Source organism: Brachyhypopomus gauderio, chromosome 2 (genome assembly GCF_052324685.1).
Source record: "Brachyhypopomus gauderio isolate BG-103 chromosome 2, BGAUD_0.2, whole genome shotgun sequence".
Classification (NCBI taxonomy): domain Eukaryota; kingdom Metazoa; phylum Chordata; class Actinopteri; order Gymnotiformes; family Hypopomidae; genus Brachyhypopomus; species Brachyhypopomus gauderio.
In genome coordinates this window covers 20,761,535-20,781,276 of record NC_135212.1, presented here as the reverse complement: position 1 = coordinate 20,781,276, position 19,742 = coordinate 20,761,535, and the positions used below count along the sequence as shown (strand labels likewise).

Below are 19,742 nucleotides of genomic sequence, written 5' to 3'. Positions count from 1 at the left end.
ACACTCTCCAATTTCACACACTCAGGGGCGAAAGTAACCAGTCTAACCGGGAATAAAAAACTCAGAACTGGCAATAAATGATATGGGTGCAGTTGTTGGTTGGAGAACAGCTTTGGGGACCTGAAATGACGCTGAGATTCTGAGGATGTGTGAAGATGAGGAAAGTCCAACTGTGCTAAGACGGCCAGGTCACACAGCCAAGCAGAAAGGCAGCCATGAAAACTAGGACACCAAGCTTGTGTAGCTAGCAGGGTCCTAAGCAAGTGTCAAACTCCAAAACAGGAATGCTAGACTTTCCCCATTGACCATCCACAATGCACTCATCACTATTCCTCTGCACATCCTTATCATAGTGCTTGTCCAGGTTTACCTCCAATGAGAACACTAACCTTCGAGGCCAGAGCCTCTATCAGGACAAGGTCTGTCAAACTGGACAGGCCCGCGCTGGACTAGACTCTACAGGGAAGGAGAGGCTCGGGGGTCTTTCCATAAGGAGGTTCAATTCAGAGAATCCAGGAGCACTTACTGCTGGAAGTTCAGAATGCCTCCTCTCCTCTTCAGGTGGACTGCTGAGAACAGGTAGACCGTCTTCATACAGCTGGATGTGGCTGAGTCCTCCCGTAACTGATAAATAGAGACCTGAGGCTGTTCTCTCTCTCTCTCTCCCTCTCTATCTGTCTGAGAGGAGGTTGCTTGTAGCACCTGCTGCTTCTGCTGTGTGGAGGAATTAGCAGAGTCGGGCCAGTCCTTCGTTTCAGCAGCCCTGATCCCTCTTAAGAGGGGGCGGGGCTCAGTCCAGTCTGAGGGATGAGAGGGAGGGGCTAACTAGGTAAACCAACCCGCCCCCCAGACTATCGCTGACAGACTCACGTGAACACTGTGGTAGAGAAGCATAGCCACATTAAGATAAAATGTCAATAGTTGAAGCTCACATAGGATGTTCTTGAAAAAACAATAATAAAATTTAAAAAAAAAACCCACACAAACAGGCTAGTATTATAGCCACTGGAGTTTTCCCCCACTAGTGATGGTGAAGCTGAGGAAAATGTCACTGGTTCCATTCTGTGAGGTAGCACATTCAATATAATCACATCACTGACATTTAGAGCCACCCGAGCACCTCACACCACCAGTGGGATAAATATGAATGTATTTAGCTGTTAATCATCTTCACCAAAGCCGACATGCAGAACTGTCATAACCAAACGAGACACTTCAAGGTCTGTAAGTTAGAAATGTCTAAGTATCTCAAATCATAGTGTTGAAACGTAAGAGGAACAGACACGTCGACCGTATAGTCATTGAAATGACAGTAGCCTACAGATGACGGTGACCACCTTCACATGTAGTATATTAACTGAAGGCTTGATTAAATAGGTGAGTCTTAAGTCTAGATTTAAAGATTGTAACTGTGTCAGAATCTCAGATTGGAGCTGGAAGGCTATTCCATAATTGAGGAGCTTTAAAGGAGAAAGCTCTGCCTCTGGCTGTAGTCTTACTAATTTTTGGACCTAAGACAGATCCTGCATTTTGGAGCACAGAAGGTGAGATGGGTTGTAGTAATGAGTTCACTCAGATATTGGGGAGCAAGACCATTTAACGCCGTATAGGTCAACAGAAGAATTTTTAAATCAATTCGTTATTTAACCGGAAGCCAGTGTAACGCCGAGAGAGTAGCACTAATATGGTCGTATTTTCTAGCCTTAGTTGGGACTCTAGCTGCGGCATCTTGTACAAGTTGTAGTTTCTTTATGGACGGTTTAGAGCATCCAATTAGAAGGCCATTACAGTAGTCCAATCTTGACGAGACAAAAGCATGGACCAGCTTCTCTGCATCAGCTAATGAAAGTAAGTGTCTCAGCTTGGTTATATTACGTAAATGGAAAAACGCAGCCATAGTGACATTGCATATATGTGTGTGTCAAATGAAAGATCCGAATCAATAGCGACACAAACTTTTTTAGCGATTTAAGACTCAATGTCATCACTATTGTAAATGTTTAGATCATAAATAATAAAAGAAAAATAAATAAAAATTTAGCTATTCAATTGTATAACTTTTAAGTGAAGAATATCGCCCACTGCATAAACACTCCATTAAGTTTTGAGTATCGGTGTATATTGAATATAAAAATATATTCTCCAACAACTATTTGGTTTTCTCTCAATTATATTTTACATTTGTAAAACAGGGAAACAAGCATCCAGTGAAAGATTTGCAATCAAGACATCAGAAAGGAAAACAGGACTCAAAATGTAGCCATGTTTTTATTTGGAAGTTAACTTTAGTGTGCTGTAGCCACACAAGCATGCGTGTCATGCTACCTCTTGTTAAGCGTCTGTCTAGTCATAATTCGCTCCTTTTGAAAATACGACAAAAGACGGAAATGTTAAAGGCATGTGTTTGAAGCAGGCAAATCACCCAGAAATGTTCTAACTACTCTTACATGAAACCGATAGGCCAACACGAGCGGAAGCACGTTTCAGTAAGAAATGATGCTTGCAGCTTGCAGGGTGTTTAAATAAATTGGTAGTGGAAATGTCGAGAGTGAGCAGAAGGGGGCGCTGTGACACCCAGTATTCTCCGTGTGACATGATTACTGCATCTCTCATCTCCGCTCACACGAAGGGACTCGTGTCGTTTCTGCGCCTCGGCCCGATGGCAAACAGTTCACTTCTCAAAAGGAATGAATGTTTAACATTTTTATTTCACAGTATATTTATACACGTTATATAAATTATTTGGTCACTGCATTTTAACAATGTGGTAAACAATCCGATATGTCCAGTGAAGTGCGTCATCATCAAGACAATAAAATAGGAGGGGTGGGTACCCTTTGGCAGAAGAACATTGCAGATTAAAATACATATAAAATACAAAGTACTTTTAAAAAGAGTAGAAAAACATATATAGTGATTCATGTATTATAGAAGACCTTAAGGTAACAGAGTAAACAAATGAGTAAACAATACCATTAGAAAAAAATTATCCCAAGAGGAACAGCTTTCTGATTACATACTACCACCAAATGGCCATATCGGGTCAGTACATCGCAATCATTACAATACCTCCTTTGCCAACAGCTCTGACTGTTCCTGATGAGTGTAAACAGTGTTTATAAGAAATGTGGGTGAAGGCCACTTTGAGCTGTCTTTCAATTAGGACATTAGCCATTATTCAGGACAGTTTTCCATCTTATTGTCTCTTCCCAAGCAAAGAGTTTGAAGCATGTTGAACAGTTGTCAGGGCCCAGGTTACAGTGCAGTGCAACTACATGAGCCCACGTCTTCACACACTACAGCAGACACCACATGCACTGCAAGAGTGTTTCTATTACATACACTTCCTTACTTAGCCCATTGTGTACAGGTTTAAATCACTTTCTAGTACGTTGGATGGTTGATTGGCAACTGAAAATGTATTTGGCAACCACACACAATTCCCGCCATTCAGACAGGATCGGCTTTCTTTGGTTGGAGAGTGGCATAGAGTATTTGGCCCAATAAAACTGACCCTGACGCTCACATCAGAGGGACTGAACTACAGTTACAGTGAAATATCTTTGGTCCAAAGAGAATTTGTAAACAGATAAAATGCAAAAAAGTACCCAACCTGGCGTTCCCCAGGTTACCACAGGTGTGATTATGCCACGTTATGACGGGAATGACGGAGATGGTGGCCGGAGCGGTCCGCTCGCTCTCAGATGCCGGTGAGGACGTTGCTGGTGAGGACACTCACACTGAGCATGCCCGGGAGGTCACTGCTCTGGCTTTTATCCCGCAGACGCACGGTCTGGTGCTGCGCGTCCTGCACATCGGCACTCAGCGTCACCTGACCCATGAACGAGTCATTCAGGACATTCTTGTTGTAGACCTGCACGGGGACAGAGGACAACGAAGAAAAGACGGTTACAGTGACGACTGGCGTGGAGAATCACTGCAAATGCTGCGAATGCCCTCGTCAAGGCGTGGAGCCCAGATGAGAGAGAGGCATGCTGGGATTGAATCATTTAAATGTATTAAAGATAGCAAGCAAGTTGTCCCCCAACTCCCACACTCCCCACACTCCCCACACTCCCCACACTCCCCACACTCCCCCCACTCCCCACACTCCCCACACTCCCCACACTCCCCACACTCCCCACACTCCCCACACTCCCACACTCCCACACTCCCCACACTCCCACACTCCCCACACTCCCACACTCCCCACACTCCCACACTCCCCACACTCCCCACACTCCCCACACTCCCCACACTCCCCACACTCCCCGCTTAGAGCACCGGGTCTCCTACCCGAATGAGGATGCTTCCTTTGGATTTCTTCCTGTAAAACAGCGCCTTCACGTCAAAGTCCGGGGTCAGAGTGTCCTTGTGTACGGGGGAGCACACCTTCTCTCCTTCACAGCTGATGACGACGTACGGGTCGGAGGCTGCAGAGAAAGAGGGACGTGGTCAGTCGCCGCTACCATTTCACCAATGTACACCGTAGTTGGGAAGTGCAAGACAGTAAATACACCCTACACCCATCAGAGTCCTGCGCCTGTAGTCCGGCCCCCTTCATCACATGCACCTGAGTGACCAGCGTAGGATAGCCACACAGGCCTGTCCAACAGGTCTGGGGTGGCTGGTCTACGGTGAGCTCCCTGACACACACACACACACACACACACACATATATATATATATATATATATATATATAAACCTATCCACACAAAGGATCCTGACAGGCTCGCGTACCAGAGGTAGTAGATTGCGCTGCCTTACTTGCACTCCGAAGGAACATCTGTGAAGACTCGCAGCAGGAAGTCTCCCTGCAGACGTGGGTTAAAGGTCGTGGGGATGATGACATAGCGTCCCTCTTTGAGGTCATTGCGCATGAACACACTGCGGGAGTTGATGTAGACGGAGCTGCATATCTTCTGCTGGCTTATGTGCATGCGGTACTTTCTATTTAGCTCCACCTAGTGGCAGGAAGAAGTTCCAACAGACCGTAGTTCACATTCGTGTAACATCAGGGAGAGTGCAGTTACATCAAGCATGTTGGTGTGCGAGTATTTGTGTGCGTTGGTGTGATTTTGTACATTTCAGGATTTTTTTTGGATTTTTTCACAAAAACTACATTACATTAAGTCAGACCAAATCATTAATTTTTAGTTCCTGAGGTAAATACTAGGGTCAATCAAAACATTGACAGGTAGTTAACACATGACACACGTTTGGTCCCAAGTCCTAACAAGAGTATGTGGGTGTGTGTGTGTGTGTGTGTGTGTGTGTGTGTGTGTATGTGTGTGTGTGTGTGTGTGTGTGCGTACCCGTTGAATGTCAAACCCGATTGCCAGGTTCTCTCCTTTGCCCTCTTTAGGCCGAGCTCTTCTGTCTCTTTGCTGCAGACAGATCAAAACCTCGTCCTCCGGCTTCTTCACGTCAAACACGTACTGGAGACAAAACAGAAAATCATATACTGCAGATAAAGCAGTGCTAGACTCAACAACCCCCCCCCCCCCCCACACACACACACACACACACACACACACACCTGTGGGTTCTGGAGATAAGTGGCTTTGTGGTTCACACATCCTCCTGCACGGTTTTTAAGCGGATCGTCTTCGTGGACCCAGGAGCCAAAATGCACCACCTCCTCCCAGGTCTTATGGACGCTCAGGTAGGACGTGTTAATGAGCCGACACAGGATCAGGTCTGTGTAGTACTTAGTGAAGTCTTCAAAATCCATCCTGACAGTAAAGAACGGAAGAGATGACAAAGCCAAACAAAGTTGGTTGTGCTTTATGCTAGAGAACAGGAAAGGGTACTGGGACAATGGAAGATATTGTCTTCTATAATTTAAGATAGTTATTTATCTAGCATTGCTTAGTGACCTACTTATGAGCCCACTTAGCATATTGTTACACAGAACTGATGTTGGACATTCAGCTGAGAAGAAGATGCACGTAAACAGGAAATAAGTAATTCAGCTTGAGAATGTAAGCCACATACCAGAATTCACCATCGTCCTGAACCACAACACCCAACTTCTCCCTTTCACTCTTACTGACCTTCTGCCATTGTTCAGAGCTGGAGAACGAAGAGAGATACTTTTCATTGAGAATGATGGACAGAAACAGTAACTATGTTCAGCTAATTTACAAATTTACAAATGTACTTTGAAAAATGTAGTTGGTGTTCTGCTGGTAATACCAGACAAAGTCCAGCAGGGGGCACAGTGAGTGCACACAAAAAAAAAAAAAAAAAAAAAAAAAAAAAAACTGGCTCTTATGCTGGCCTTATGCCAAACGACTTTTTAAGCGATTTCACTGTAACACTGTCTGAATAAACTTATGAGAGTTTTGACAGTGTGCTTCGCTCCTGAGGCGTTCATTTGGTGCAAGGGGGTCAGGAGAGCTGTCTAAAGTCTTCTCATCTTGATACAAATTCAGGATATAATTGAATATCCTGAATCTGGTGTCACGCAAATAGTGACATGACATTGTCAACAACCAATAGGAGAGCTCTCTCCAGCACCAAACAGGAAGCAGCAATGTGGGTGAGACTCGGGGATGGCCTTGAAAGCTGCAGTTTTCGTATTTTGCTTTCAAGCTGTTTTTCAGAACAATCAGCTAAAAAGGGGGCAGGGGTGACCAAAAGCCCCCCCCTCCCTCCCCCCCCCCCCCCCTCTCTCTCTCTCTCTCTCTCTCTCTGTTGTACTGTTTCTCCAAAAGCTTATCTTTTTATACGTTTCTAAAAGCAGCTTGAAATCGTTGGGAAATCATCTCAAAAGGAATCCAGCTGCAAATAAGTGACCCTGGGATATCCCAGGGTTATAGAGTGTTATAGAGACACTTTGTAAAATCACCTTCTTTACAAACGAGAGTGTGTCGGACATTTTAAAGTCTTTTCAAAAGTCTCCCAGCGAACGCTTAGCTTTAGTGAGATATGGACGATTTCCCTGCCCTGAAAGTGATCCGTGTGATCCATGACTGAAGTAAGATGCACCAGATTTATGTCATAAATAGTAACAGGTCATTATTGAGAAGAGGTGTAAAAAGGTGAAACAGATGCTTCTTGGTCTGCTGGTTAGAAAACTGAGCACTACCTGCAAAACACATCGACTTCTAAATCCTTCCAGTTATGAGAATATACACTGTTGAGTATCATATTCTATGCCAAAATATCTGCAGGTGCTCAAAACAGGGTTGATGCCCCTGGTCTTCTAGGGGGCGGAGCTACACTAACCTGTCACTCCACGGCCCGTTCCACTCCCTCTCGCCCCAGGGGTTACGCAGGCGGATCATGGAGAGCTTCTCCGCCTTGAAGAAAGCGAGCAGGCCGTGGCCCAGACGCACCTTCCGCACGTCTGTCACCGCGTAGGCGTGGCCCTTCACCAGGCCGCAGTCCAGACGGGCCTCCATGTCGGCCTGACTGGTCGCCTGGGAGAAGAGCAATGTGACATTCAGCTAAGCAGGTGATAATAATAATAACAATAATAATTAATGACTTGTATTTGTATTGCACATTTGAGAAACCAAAGATGCTCACAATGATAAGTACATAAAAGACAACATGGACACAGAACATACAGAATACAGAACATTTGCACTCAACATTCTGAGTCGAGGAGGCCATATTCACAGCCGTGAGGGAGGGATTGTGAGGAAGGAGGAGATCAGATCGCTATGAAGGAACAAGTTTATTTAAAGCTTTATAGGCGAGTAGGAGTTTTAAATTGCATTCGGTATTTCAGAAGGAGCCAGTGGAGATGTTGGAGAACGTGGGTAACGTGTCAGCAGGAGCGAGTGTGAGTGAGAAGACCAGCAGCAGAGTTTTGAACCTTCTGGAGAAAATACTCAAACAGAAGAGCTGCAATAATCCAGACGGTTAGAGAAGGCGGCGTGAATGAGGGTTTCAGCGGCAGACAGAGAGAGACACGAGGTACTTAAAAACGAAGGTTTGAGTCGGCCCCTGCGGTCTGGCCCAGAGTGGCGTGGGGGACTCACCCTGATGGAGCAGCTTATCAGGCCACCCCGCTGCTGGACCTTGAGGACGCGCTCAAACAGTTGGTTACGGGCCTCCTCGTCCTGGCCAAAGTGGCCCTCCAGCAGCTCCACGGGCTCCGACACGCCCCCGGTGAAGTCCACCAGCGCGTCGGCCGTGTTGCCACCGTCCAGAGCCTCATAGCAGCCATACATCCTACAGGAGAGAGAGTTAGCTGGTCAGCAATTACATTACAGGACTAAAAGTAGTGGTATTTGCTTCTTGGACAACATCCTGACACATGGGTTGATATGTTCTCGTCAGCTGCCCCTCAAGGCCTACATTAAGATATCTGCCCTCCCTGGAAACCCCCCATTATAATGGCTGAAGAGGTTAACTTGCTTGGCATAAGCCTTCTCCAGCAGAGCGCTCCAGAACTCATTTTTGTCATTCGAATGGCAGTAAACCAGATTCCCATTGGCCGTGGGCAGGCGATCGTCAATGACGACATCCATCCAAGATCCGAAACGCCAGAAGCGGAAGTGGAAGATCCCTGCGTAAGCTTCAGGCCTTTTCTCATCCCACTCTTGATCCTTCCAGTCAGGAATCACCTGAATGGAAAAACAACACGTGTGCAAAAAACACGTTTTTAAAAACAGGTCACATGGTCAACTGTGATCATGCCTCATCAGAGAAGCATGTTCACGTCTCCATAGCCTGCATTTATTTGCTGCAATTATCAGCATAGCTGTACTGAGAACAACCCAGTGTTTGTCTGCTGATGCACGCAGGAGTTATGAAAGAGAGTGTAGACAAAAACGTTAAAGCTCATGTTAATGTGCTGAAGAATTCATACACCGTGAGAGTTGTTGCTTCTGCATTTTAATTCCATCCCAGGATAGATGCTCCTTCCTCATTTTCACACAAACACCAAAGCGCCCCGAGCCGTTGTAGCGATATTCTCAGTTGTCATGAAATGCCCAAAGGAAAACTGCAAAGTCGCTGCTTTGCACGTCATCACACTTCTGTTGCCTAGCGATGCAACACATCACACGCCAACAATGAATCAACTCTACGTTTCCCCCCGCATTGCTCTCTCCAGTCCTCTCCCTCACATCGAAACCGCCAGCTCTCCACCGAACATACGTAACAGAATCAATGAAGTCCTAAAGGGAGCAGGCAGCGAGGGGGAGGAGCCCGAGGTAGAAAGAGCGGGACACAAGATCCAGCAGCCAGTCGGTGGTAAGTCCAGGTCCCTGATCACAGCCCCCGCACCAGCACACATGGAGGGAGATTCCCAACCGAGCGACCCCGCCACGACCTCCGAGATGGAGCTGCCCTTCACAGAGGATGTGCAGCTGACGGAGTTGATGCGTCTGCGCGTGCGCTCCCTGCAGCAGCGTGGTCAGCGCCGTCAGGAAGGCGAGCGTCTGCTCCTGCCCCACGAGGCCGTGTACCGGCTGGACTTCGCCGAGCAGGACCTCACCTTCTCGCACTGGAAGGTGACGCTGGGCGGGCCCGGCCGCCTGTCCGTCACGGGCATCTCGCAGCTGTGGACGCCCGACCTGACCAACCTGATGACCCGGCAGCTGCTGGAGCCCACGGGCCAGTTCTGGAGGACGGCGGGGGAGGCGCCCAACGCTCCCATTAAGTGTCTGGAGGCAGACATCCAGGAGTTTGGGGAGAGGATAGCCGAGCTGGCCAAGGTGAGGAAGGTGATGTACTTCCTGTTTGCCTTCAAGGAGGGTGCGGAGAAGGACGGTATCCAGTGCTCCCTGGTGTTCAAGAAGAACGCAGAGCCTGGACCCTGAACCCCGCAAGGTCAGACGCATCTCCCACCGTTACGCCATCGTTTACTAAATTAGTGGAATAAATAAAGAAAGCCTCTTGCCAATAGAAGCTTCTCTTAGTGTCCTATAAAAGTGGAATTGCCAAAGTCTTTTCCTTACTGTTAGATAACCTACTGTAAAATCACTTCTAAAGTTATTGATAGAGCATGCGCATTATTTTTAAATGAAGTACGTGAATATTTAGTTCTGCACACACATATACCTCCTATCATAAATATGTTTATATATTTTATGAAAAGCAGAGAATATAACGCATGTATAAAATGAAGAAACCATATAACATTGTCAATAAAACGTGTTTGGTCAAGTGTTCTTCTCCCTCACCCTATCTCATGTGCATGTTTTGTGACCGGGTCGGTCATTCACCGCGAGGTCACTTGTTTGCAAGAGCTGCAGGAGTGTGAGACCAGCATCATGGCTGACACACACCACTCCATACTGACATTAGTCCAGACGTTCTGCCTGAGGGCCAACATGGGACCACAGCACCAACAATTTCTCCATTTAGCCATGTAGGGCATTCTGGTGTAGTGGCAAAGATGAAAGACCTCTGATAGCAACTTGGAATAGTTGCACATGAGATACACCCAGTTCCCTCATGAAGAAACTTAAATAAGGAAGACAGCATCTCTCTCAATAGCAACTGAAAAATAGTTGGACATTGTGCTTTAAATCACAACATGGGGTTTTTTTTTATCCCTAAACTGCACAAAAAATTCTTCTGAGAAAAGTCCACTTAGCATCAAGTTAATTAATCCGATTTGAAATGTATTTGAAAAGGTAAGGGAATACCATTTCAAAGTAGATAAAGGGGAAAGTGTGCACAAAGACACACACACACACACACACACACACACACACACACACACTCCGCTGAGAGAGAATGGAAAGAAATGTGGACATACTTACTAGAGAGGACAGTAATGAGACCTCAGGAGGGAACAAGGTGTTGAACAGTGAGACGCACACACACAGGGGAAGCAGAAGAAACAGAAGATGGAGAAAGAAGAAAAAAGAAATGTATGATATGGACGAAAGTGTGATGAAGGGACACGACCGGAGTTGCAGGTTCACATGCATACACGTATGTAGAAAACTCATACAGCTGTCTCCACCAAACACGCCACATCTGTAGGGGACAGAGTGAAAACCTTTCACAAAAAACAGACTGAACATTATTTCACAGATTGACTGTGAAACTGCATATGCAGTGTAGTTGAGTAAGGTCTCAAATAATCTTATTTCTTCATTTTACCCATCAACACACCCAGCACTCTCCCACTCTGTCCAACTCTCCACCAAGACTGATCTCATCACCACACCATTAGCTCACAGTCAGAACACCCAAGGGACGACTTACGAATGGGAAGAGGAACAGCTTTATAAGGACTGTGTAGTTCCTTATATTTGTTAATATCACATTTATTCAGCATGCATCAACATATTAATCCAAGCTAGAGAAGGAAATCAATAAACCACATGAAATTGAATGACCTCACGCAATCAGCGGGTTACGGTGTTAAGCAACAAACCCTCACCGCTGCTGTCCAACACGCACAATAGACACACACCGTTACTGGCCACGAGGCAACCTGCAATGCTTGACATTGTTCCAGCTCGAAGGTGTGAACTCATTTATCAGTTCTCACGATAATCATGGGCAACAAGTATACTCCACATAAACAAATCAACAGGATATTTTGAATCAATATTACATTCTGTGTTAATCAGTAAATTCCTTTGAATTGGTTATGTGTTTAAGACAATTTTCCTTTTACAGTATACAAGTACAAAACTCGTTCAAAAGAGAATGAGGAATCCTCACTCTGAGGCCACCCCCCCTTCCCCTCGTCTGTGCTCCACATAAAGTCACATTCGTGTGTGCTGATTCAGTCTGGAGAAGTGATTTTCACCACCACGGTGGTTATAGTGCTAGTTCTACCTCACATTCACCTTTCTGTGACCAACACGCTGCAAAACTCAAAGCTACATTAACAGACAGACGTGTTCGCTGTGCAGTCTGGAAGTGATCACTCTGACTCCAGGTGTGCCATAACAACGCCGTTAATCCAGACAAACAGAAATGAACACATCTGTTGCAGCTGTAAAAAGTCGAAGGAACAAACTCCACAATGCCCCCCCACCCCCATGCCCCTCCCCCCCACCCTAATCACCCCCATACCCCTCCCCCCACCCTAATCACCTCCATACCCCTCCCCCCCAATCACCTCCATACCCCCCCACCCTAATCACCCCCATACCCCCCCCACCCTAATCACCCCCATACCCCTCCCCCCATCACCTCCATGCCCCTCCCCCCCACCCTAATCACCCCCATACCCCTCCCCCCACCCTAATCACCTCCATACCCCTCCCCCCCAATTACCTCCATACCCCACCCTAATCACCTCCATACCCCCCCACCCTAATCACCCCCATACCCCTCCCCCCATCACCTCCATACCCCTCCCCCCCACCCTAATCACCCCCATACCCCTCCCCCCACCCTAATCACCTCCATACCCCTCCGCACGTCAACAAACAGCTTCACTAACGACCCCTTTCGAAGTCTCTGACTTGAGCTGCAGCTGAGAACGAGCCCCTCCAGGACCCCGCCGCATCATCACGGTAGGGGCAGTGGGAGGGCCAGTGGGTATTAGCGCCACGGAGGCGAGCGAGCGAGGGATTTTCCACAACACCGTTCCTCCCCAGGAGGGGCGATGACACCGGGGCTGTGTGAGCACTGGCGATGGTGTCACGGGGAGCACAGCACACACCAGGCAACACAAACCTCCAGCTGCACGGGCATGGAAATGGAAACAAGATTAAAGGAAGACAAACACACAAAAGCAGTGGCTCCGCCCCAACACCTCCACCCCAACACCACTCCACATGAGCAGCGTGGGAGGGGTGTGACCAAGTCGAAGCCGGAGCAGTAAAAAGATCTTAGGCCCAGGCCCCGCACTGAGGGCCACTGAGGGGTCGGTACTGGCAATGGACTTCCGGCCTGGTGCGTTTGTGGCCGTGTGGTCTTGTCTTGACTGGAGGTCTCAACACATTTTTGCATGTACACACGCGTGTGCTCACACGTACACCGAAACCAATGATATCACCCTGATGGATTGTCTCAACAGTATATCCTGGTTCAGTATGTACATTGTATCAGTACCTCTGGTTAATAACTGCCCAACCTACCCACTATTCAAACAGAGGACACACCTGACCACGGCTGAGGCAAACATGGTGCTGACCTCGTCTCCTCACTGGATGGTTTGTTTTTTTTTTGTTATTTAAAAAAACATCTCTCATCCCGTCAGCCATTATGGGGTGGTTTTACCCAAAGGTTCGTGCCAAGTACTTCATGATCTTGTACTAGTGCTCTTACATTTTATTTCCCAAAACACTTTGTAACTAATGCAATATTTACACTCATTCAAAAAATTAATCCCCAAGTACTTCATAATTTGAAGCTCATGTGCTTTTTATTTTTGCAAAAACCTAGCTTAGATTAATCTAGATTAGATTAATCTAAGAAAGGACACGTGTGGGTTGGTGAACAAAGTCCAGTCCAGTGCATGATGTACCATCATTATTATGATTATTAACAAATACTATTAATAATTAACTATTAATATCTCTATATGGACAGACAGACAGACAGACAGACACTCACTTTTTGCCACAGAGGCTCTCTGGACGCCAGGCTGGAACAGGCAGCTACAAACCAGCAGTTTCCCAGCTGCCCCTGGTGCAGGTCATGAGCACTGATCCCATGAACAAACAGATGTGGGTCATCGCAGAGTTCCTAAGAGGAGAACAAGTGAGAAAGTGAGAGACAGACAGACAGACAGAGAGAGGTTGATTAAAGGGGACAAATTATGAAACGTTTTCATTGTGATTTTCATTTGGGCATCTGCAGTGCCTACCAACCCAGACGCAGTGTAATAAGACAAACCATTTCATTTTGGGGGGCTCCGTCACAGAACTGAACTGCAACCTTTCTTCCCAATTATGCAATGTACTGTTGAGAATACCCAGATTTAAAACAAAGATTTTTAAAAGTCGATGGACTTATCTATTTGCACTCATTTAAAACATAATACTGCATTAAAGACACTGCTTCTAACATTTAAAAAGTAAACAGAAGTAAAATGTAAAGAGAACTTTCGCCTTGCTTTATTTGTGCAGTCCTCATCATTCAATATTATCAATCATTATTAGAACAATATTTGCCAATTCATCACACCATGCACCTGGAATGCAGCAGTCTCTTAAATCCCACATTTAATGTACACTTTTAATATGGCATCATATCCTCGGCTAGATGGAGTGTGACAGCCTCTGTTGCCTCTTTCACTCGGTTGCTGCTTTAATGGTTTTCCTAATGTTCTAATACAAGCGACAGTGATACCAGTTTGTTTCGAAACCTCATGAGATACAGATGAGTGGAGATGTACAATCTGAGTATGACATAACACATGTATCACATATGGTAGAGACATGTGGTATAATAGAAGAGCGAGCACTCATTTATGCCCTTAGGGAAATTCCTCTCTCCATTTAACCCATCCAGAGTGAACACACACATACCCGGAGCCGTTAGGGCGTCAGGGGCCTTGCACAAGGGCACATCAGCAAAGGTTGCTGCTGGTTGTGGGGCATGAACCACCAATCTTATGGGTTCAATCCCATTTTATTACTGATTGAGATTTATTGTGAACTTTCTAAACATTAGTAGGAGAGCATAAAATGTCACAATCTCCATGAATCGCTTGAAAAATAGACTGTGCATGTCCAAGATTGGTCACGGTATAAAATTGCCAGATCACCCACCCCTCCACTGTAATGCATACTTCTACTGTCCTTGCCAATCAGTGAGATTTTAATTTTTCATTTTTACCCATTTAGCTTAATTCACCCCCCCCCCCATTCTGTTATGCACCATGTGACATTTTGCTGTAATTTTATATTTAAAAAATATGTGGTATGAATAGGAAGTGACCAGGCTTATCAAAACCAGCCATACTTGAATTAGCATGCCCCGCTAGTGGGGGTGGGGCTAGCACTGGATCATTTAAAGGGACAGGAACTCAAACTGGTCCTTCTGAACAAGGCTGTTTTGCCAGTGGGAGAAGGGTGTTGTGGAGCATGGTCCTTGTGTTATTTTCATTAAAGCTTATAGACTTTTCACAGAGACCCCAGGGAACATTTTCTTGTGTAATAACATGTGGAAAAGGAGTGTCACACTTAAAACAAAACCCAACAAAAATATCAATCACAGAAAAGAGTTGCACACTGGATGGTGCTAACGCAATAAACATTTATACACACAAAACAGTAAACAAGTAGCCTTCAGTAATCACACTTTCTATGAGGTCTACACCCATGCACAGCACCACTCCACTTAATCTACAACTACACCTCAAGTCACCTGCACAACAGCCAATTTCTCAGCATGTAAAATTTTTCATACATTTAAACGACTTTTCAAATTGCACTACCTAACTGCCAACAAAACTGGGGTATGGGTTCATTAATCTGATAGAGAACACACAGTCAATGCAAAGATAATGAAGATAGAGTGAACTAACTTAAAACACAAATATTCCAATTATTCCTTTCAAAATTCCCCAACTGAATTCCCCCAAGTCACAATTTGGATGTGTGAAGGAAGGTCGTTCTCCCGCTATGTAGTAAAAGAACAAAGTGTCATAATGCTGTAACATATACACCAGCTGACAAACCACAGACAAGTGGAAGCCAGACACTGTTGTTTGCGTGCATATTTTCAATGACTAGAAACACTTCCTGTGTTAAAGTCCCTTTGAGCGAAACAAACCCAAGGCCCTAGTCGGCCAACAGAACACCTTTCGACATATGTTCCTTCAGCGCAGGTAACATAGATAACAGTTTCATTCAGGTGCAAGGAAGCTTTACTAGAGAGCCTCTTGTCAAATACTTGTTTGTCCCAACAAAACCTCGCCCACATTGTAATGAATAAGAACCACACCACTCTAGTCTCCACCCATCTGTATGTTCAAGATTTGCTAAACTTCAGCAAACATCTTTTTCGGTCTGTGCACTGTTCCAGTCAGTCAGATACACCCTTACATCACACTCCCTCCGGTCTCAAAACAGCGGACCGCTGAGCTAACAATCTCAATGCGAAATAAAGTCATCCACCTAACACAAACAAACAAACCCAACAGCATGGAGATTACCATCGCTTCTGCGGTCTGAACTGGAGGCTTTGTGAATGTTTAAATGCTACAGTGCTCTCAGAAGCAACATAAAGAGTTCGCCAGATGGCCCTAATGGCTTCAGATACTTTGAAGCTGTTGTTTAAACGTGCAGAACTGCACAGTAAATGTTCAAAACCTGGTTAACAGAATCTAAGAGAAGCAAATAGATTTGCTTATCAGCAGCAGAAACAGGACCGGGAGCCACTTTGCAGCTCCCAAACCAGCAACTGCACCCTTGCCTATAACCACCACGCGGGCCTTCCAATGCACACATTTTTACTACTCTCCACTTTTCAAATGTATGTGTACTAGGGGTGACCTGCAATAGTCGCTGATTCGACTATAGTCGACTATACCCCCTAGTCGACTATGAATGTCATAGTCGAATGTACCATTCTAACTGCATGGGGGTGCCCAAGGACGCTGCTAAGCATTAGTTGTTACATTAAATGTCTTTGTTTTCGTTATATATAGCCTTTTGTCAAATAAAATCATCCTAATTTCTGTTAATAAATATTTTTTAAATGATGTGTGCGCATTAACAATAGGCATCTTCCTTTCTACACATTAATAAATCACACCCTGCTGTTGTACAATCCAAACGAGCGGAGCTGAACACGCTACAGGATCAGCATCTGCTGAGATTATAATGGCTACTAAAAATACTTCAAAAGTATTTTGAAAAAGATAAAGATGAATCAAATAAAGTAAAGTGCAAGTTATGTCGTCAACGTCTTTTATTTCGCACGACAACAACCAACATGGCATACCATTTAAAACGCGCAAGGCGAAAAAAAACGTTTGCCGCGGTGCTTCTCGGCAAGTAATCCTATAAACATTTATTGTTGTTGTTTGCTTTTAAACCCCGTTACTTGAACCTTTCCTTATAATTTGTTTGCTGTTGTGTGGAAATGTTTTATATATATTTTCAGGCAGGCATATTTTATTTAAAATATTTTTGACATTTTGCACAGTGCCTGTCTGACAGTTCGATATGCGCACTGACGGTTAATGTTCTCTAACGTTTCATTAAAAAATAAATAAGTAATAAATAAAAGCTGAATAAAGACAACCTACCATGTTTATTCATTTATCTGAGTGTTTTAGGTTTTTACTTTGAAGTGGAAAAAAAGATAGATAGATAGATACTTTTTATTGTCATTGTACATGTACAACGAAATTAAGCAAAAAAAAAAAGTCCTGAATGAGAACGGGATCCCGTTTAAGGTGCTCTTTAAAAAACCCCTGATTCGACTATTAGTCGACTAAAGGGAAAATCTGACGAATCAGATTCGACTATGAAAATCCTTAGTTGAATACACCCCTAATGTATACATTATCCTCCAATACAAATGCCTGTTTGCCTTGCCAAATAAATATATCCCTACACTCATTAGTTCAGTCATTAGTTTTTCTGTGGCTTCTTCTTAATAACCCCCATAATGTTCTGAATAACACATCACAAGTTTACAGAACCGCACTGGTGCTGAACCGTGTCCAATGATGACGACTTTTTAAAAAGTTACATAGTCTCCTGATATGACGCCACCCCTCCATTTCAGCCACGAGGGCTCCTGTGACCCCTCACCTTGGGTCTCTTCCACGTGACTTTTCCGATGCGATTTTCATGGTAGAACAAGGACTGGTCAGTGGGAGGGAAGAGAGGATCCTCAAACAGCTTCCCACTCTGCTGACACTGTTTCCGCAGATCTGCAAACTGCTGGTCCTCGTAGGCCTTCACCATACTGCAGGCTGGACCGATGACAGGGGACAGCAGAGAACAGAGGAGGAAGAAGAGAGTGAGATAATGGAAGAGAGAAAGTTGCAGGCTCTCAGCCAGCTCACTGGGTTGACAATAATGTTCTGTTTTACATGTTAAACGGTGGCCTGAACACTATTCTGTCGTTTTCGAGTCCCCCCCCCCCCCTTAGGTAACACAGGGAACATTTTTATGATTGTGCTGTATTTAGCTGAAACTGAATACGGTCATATGCAGAAAAGCATCTGAGAAAGAAATTACGTGTGCTTGGCAGTCCTACAGTTTCTTCTTTAGAATTATGTTTTTATTGTCAATCATGCACAACAACAAAGTGTTATTCATGAAGGGTCATGACAGTGACTCACTAACCGACTTCCTCAAAACCGCCCATCTCAAAACAAAAGAATACCCCGGAGCGAATAAATTAGATTGTGTGGATTCTTAAACTCTTGATGGGACACCAAAACTAGAGGAGCAGTGGACATCGTTTATAGTGCAGCACGCGAGCACGCTCGAGCGCTCTGCTCTTTAGTCCTCGGCTGAACCTGCAAAACCCGACCAGCAAGGCGGATATATTCTCACAGCTGGGGGGTGAAAACAAGCAAAACCCGGTTGTCCGGGAGACTGTTCGAGGGATTGGAATGGCAACCACTCTGACAAATCTACTTAAGAACCAAACATACAGTTACGATCAGCGGAATCCACTTTAATTGAGTGTGTTGCTAAACAGCACCGTAAGAGAGGAGGAGATTCTCTGCGCTGAAACCGGGCAGCTAACTAGAACCGTCCGTCCTGCTGCGAGTATTTAAGGAATGTGCACTTAGATCCGCCTGAGACCTCACTGGACTTTTTAAATAATGTCTGGTGGTTTTCACCGAGAGAGAACACGTCGTAATACGAATGATGGACACGCCTTCGGCTTGTTAAACCTGTTACGTCCATCGTTTAGGTATCGGTGACGGAACCGTCCTCTCGGCTGGGCTACAAAGCAACGGAGGCTTACCAAAGCTTTAACCGTTTCGTAAGAAACTTAAAATGGGGGAGTTCACATTATTTTACATTTGATCCTTTCTAGTTACTCAACAACTTCTACTCGCTTCAGACATTGTCTGCATCAACTGCTTATATCATTTGTTAAATTTCCAATTAACACTCATGTATCAGCGTACATGGAGGCAGGACTGAATCTGATTACAGTTAGTTTGTCAAATACCGTTGGTGAAAAACAATAATTGAAACAGCAAATATCGATACAAAAAACGTGACCTATTTTTAAAATGCGCAAAACATCTAACAGGCATGAGAGGCAACTGTGCGTGGACGTGATTGACGGATGGGTCATGATTGAATTCAGTACACACGACACATGCAAGAGCTGCAAGCCCGTGCGACATGGGTGTGTCTACCTGCTCGGTGTCCTGTGTCCACAAACTATTCACAAACAAAAATTATTTTCTTTTTTTCAAAAATTTTCTGTTTGTGTCTGCAAAGCATTAGGCATTAGCGTTTGTTACCTTAAGTGATCGTATTTCAGCTAAAGTCAAATAAAGATCTCAAAGAAAGTTTAATAAAGTGAAAGCAGACCCACTCTGTGTACAGCAGCCTCGCCTTCTACATTTGTTATCACTGCAATATGCACAGACTGCAAATGCAATCCGTTTTCATTCACCACCCCCTTTTTTCCATTTAATAGCTCTACATTAAAGACCCCGCACGATGTTTTTGCTGTCGGGCTATTTTAAGTTACCTGTAGAGGGTTCTCCTTCCCTCTCCGGTGACGATTCTCTTCGGCGTACCCCGGGGAGTTGGTGGCGGAGTTGTTTCTACCGCGGCTGGTTTGTTTGGTTCCTGGTGATGCGCGCGCCCTTCTTGCAGTAGGAGTGTTCTTCCCCCACAGGGAGGGGCCACGCGGGGGCCC

At 45.1% G+C, this 19,742-nt stretch overlaps 2 protein-coding genes across 2 annotated transcripts; one reads left to right on the top strand and one right to left on the bottom strand.

The window, feature by feature from the left end:
* Positions 1-2,688: 2,688 nt before the first annotated feature.
* On the bottom strand, positions 2,689-19,710 carry capn5a (calpain 5a). The gene is made up of 13 exons (XM_076990792.1): positions 19,572-19,710; positions 17,654-17,817; positions 13,497-13,628; positions 8,376-8,584; positions 7,997-8,189; positions 7,236-7,429; positions 6,000-6,077; positions 5,542-5,737; positions 5,318-5,440; positions 4,770-4,966; positions 4,525-4,646; positions 4,297-4,433; positions 2,689-3,874 (listed from the first exon to the last, which is right to left on the bottom strand). Exons 2-13 carry the CDS (start codon positions 17,807-17,809, stop codon positions 3,701-3,703), a joined length of 1,911 nt encoding a protein of 636 aa, XP_076846907.1. The 5' UTR covers positions 17,810-17,817; positions 19,572-19,710; the 3' UTR covers positions 2,689-3,700.
* On the top strand, positions 8,523-10,125 carry ompa (olfactory marker protein a). Its single transcript, XM_076990801.1, has one exon. It carries the CDS (start codon positions 8,876-8,878, stop codon positions 9,782-9,784), a length of 909 nt encoding a protein of 302 aa, XP_076846916.1. The 5' UTR covers positions 8,523-8,875; the 3' UTR covers positions 9,785-10,125.
* Positions 19,711-19,742: the final 32 nt, after the last annotated feature.

Bases quoted from the DNA above. Each gene is read 5' to 3' on its own strand.
- ompa (XM_076990801.1), top strand. From the start codon at position 8,876: ATGCTCCTTCCTCATTTTCACACAAACACCAAAGCGCCCCGAGCCGTT.
- capn5a (XM_076990792.1), bottom strand. From the start codon at position 17,809: ATGGTGAAGGCCTACGAGGACCAGCAGTTTGCAGATCTGCGGAAACAG. The intron at 8,190-8,375 runs GCAAGTTAACCT...TCTCTCCTGTAG, and splicing joins CTGGAGAAGGCTTATGCCAA to GATGTATGGCTGCTATGAGG. The intron at 7,430-7,996 runs GTGAGTCCCCCA...CTCTTCTCCCAG, and splicing joins TGATAAGCTGCTCCATCAGG to GCGACCAGTCAGGCCGACAT.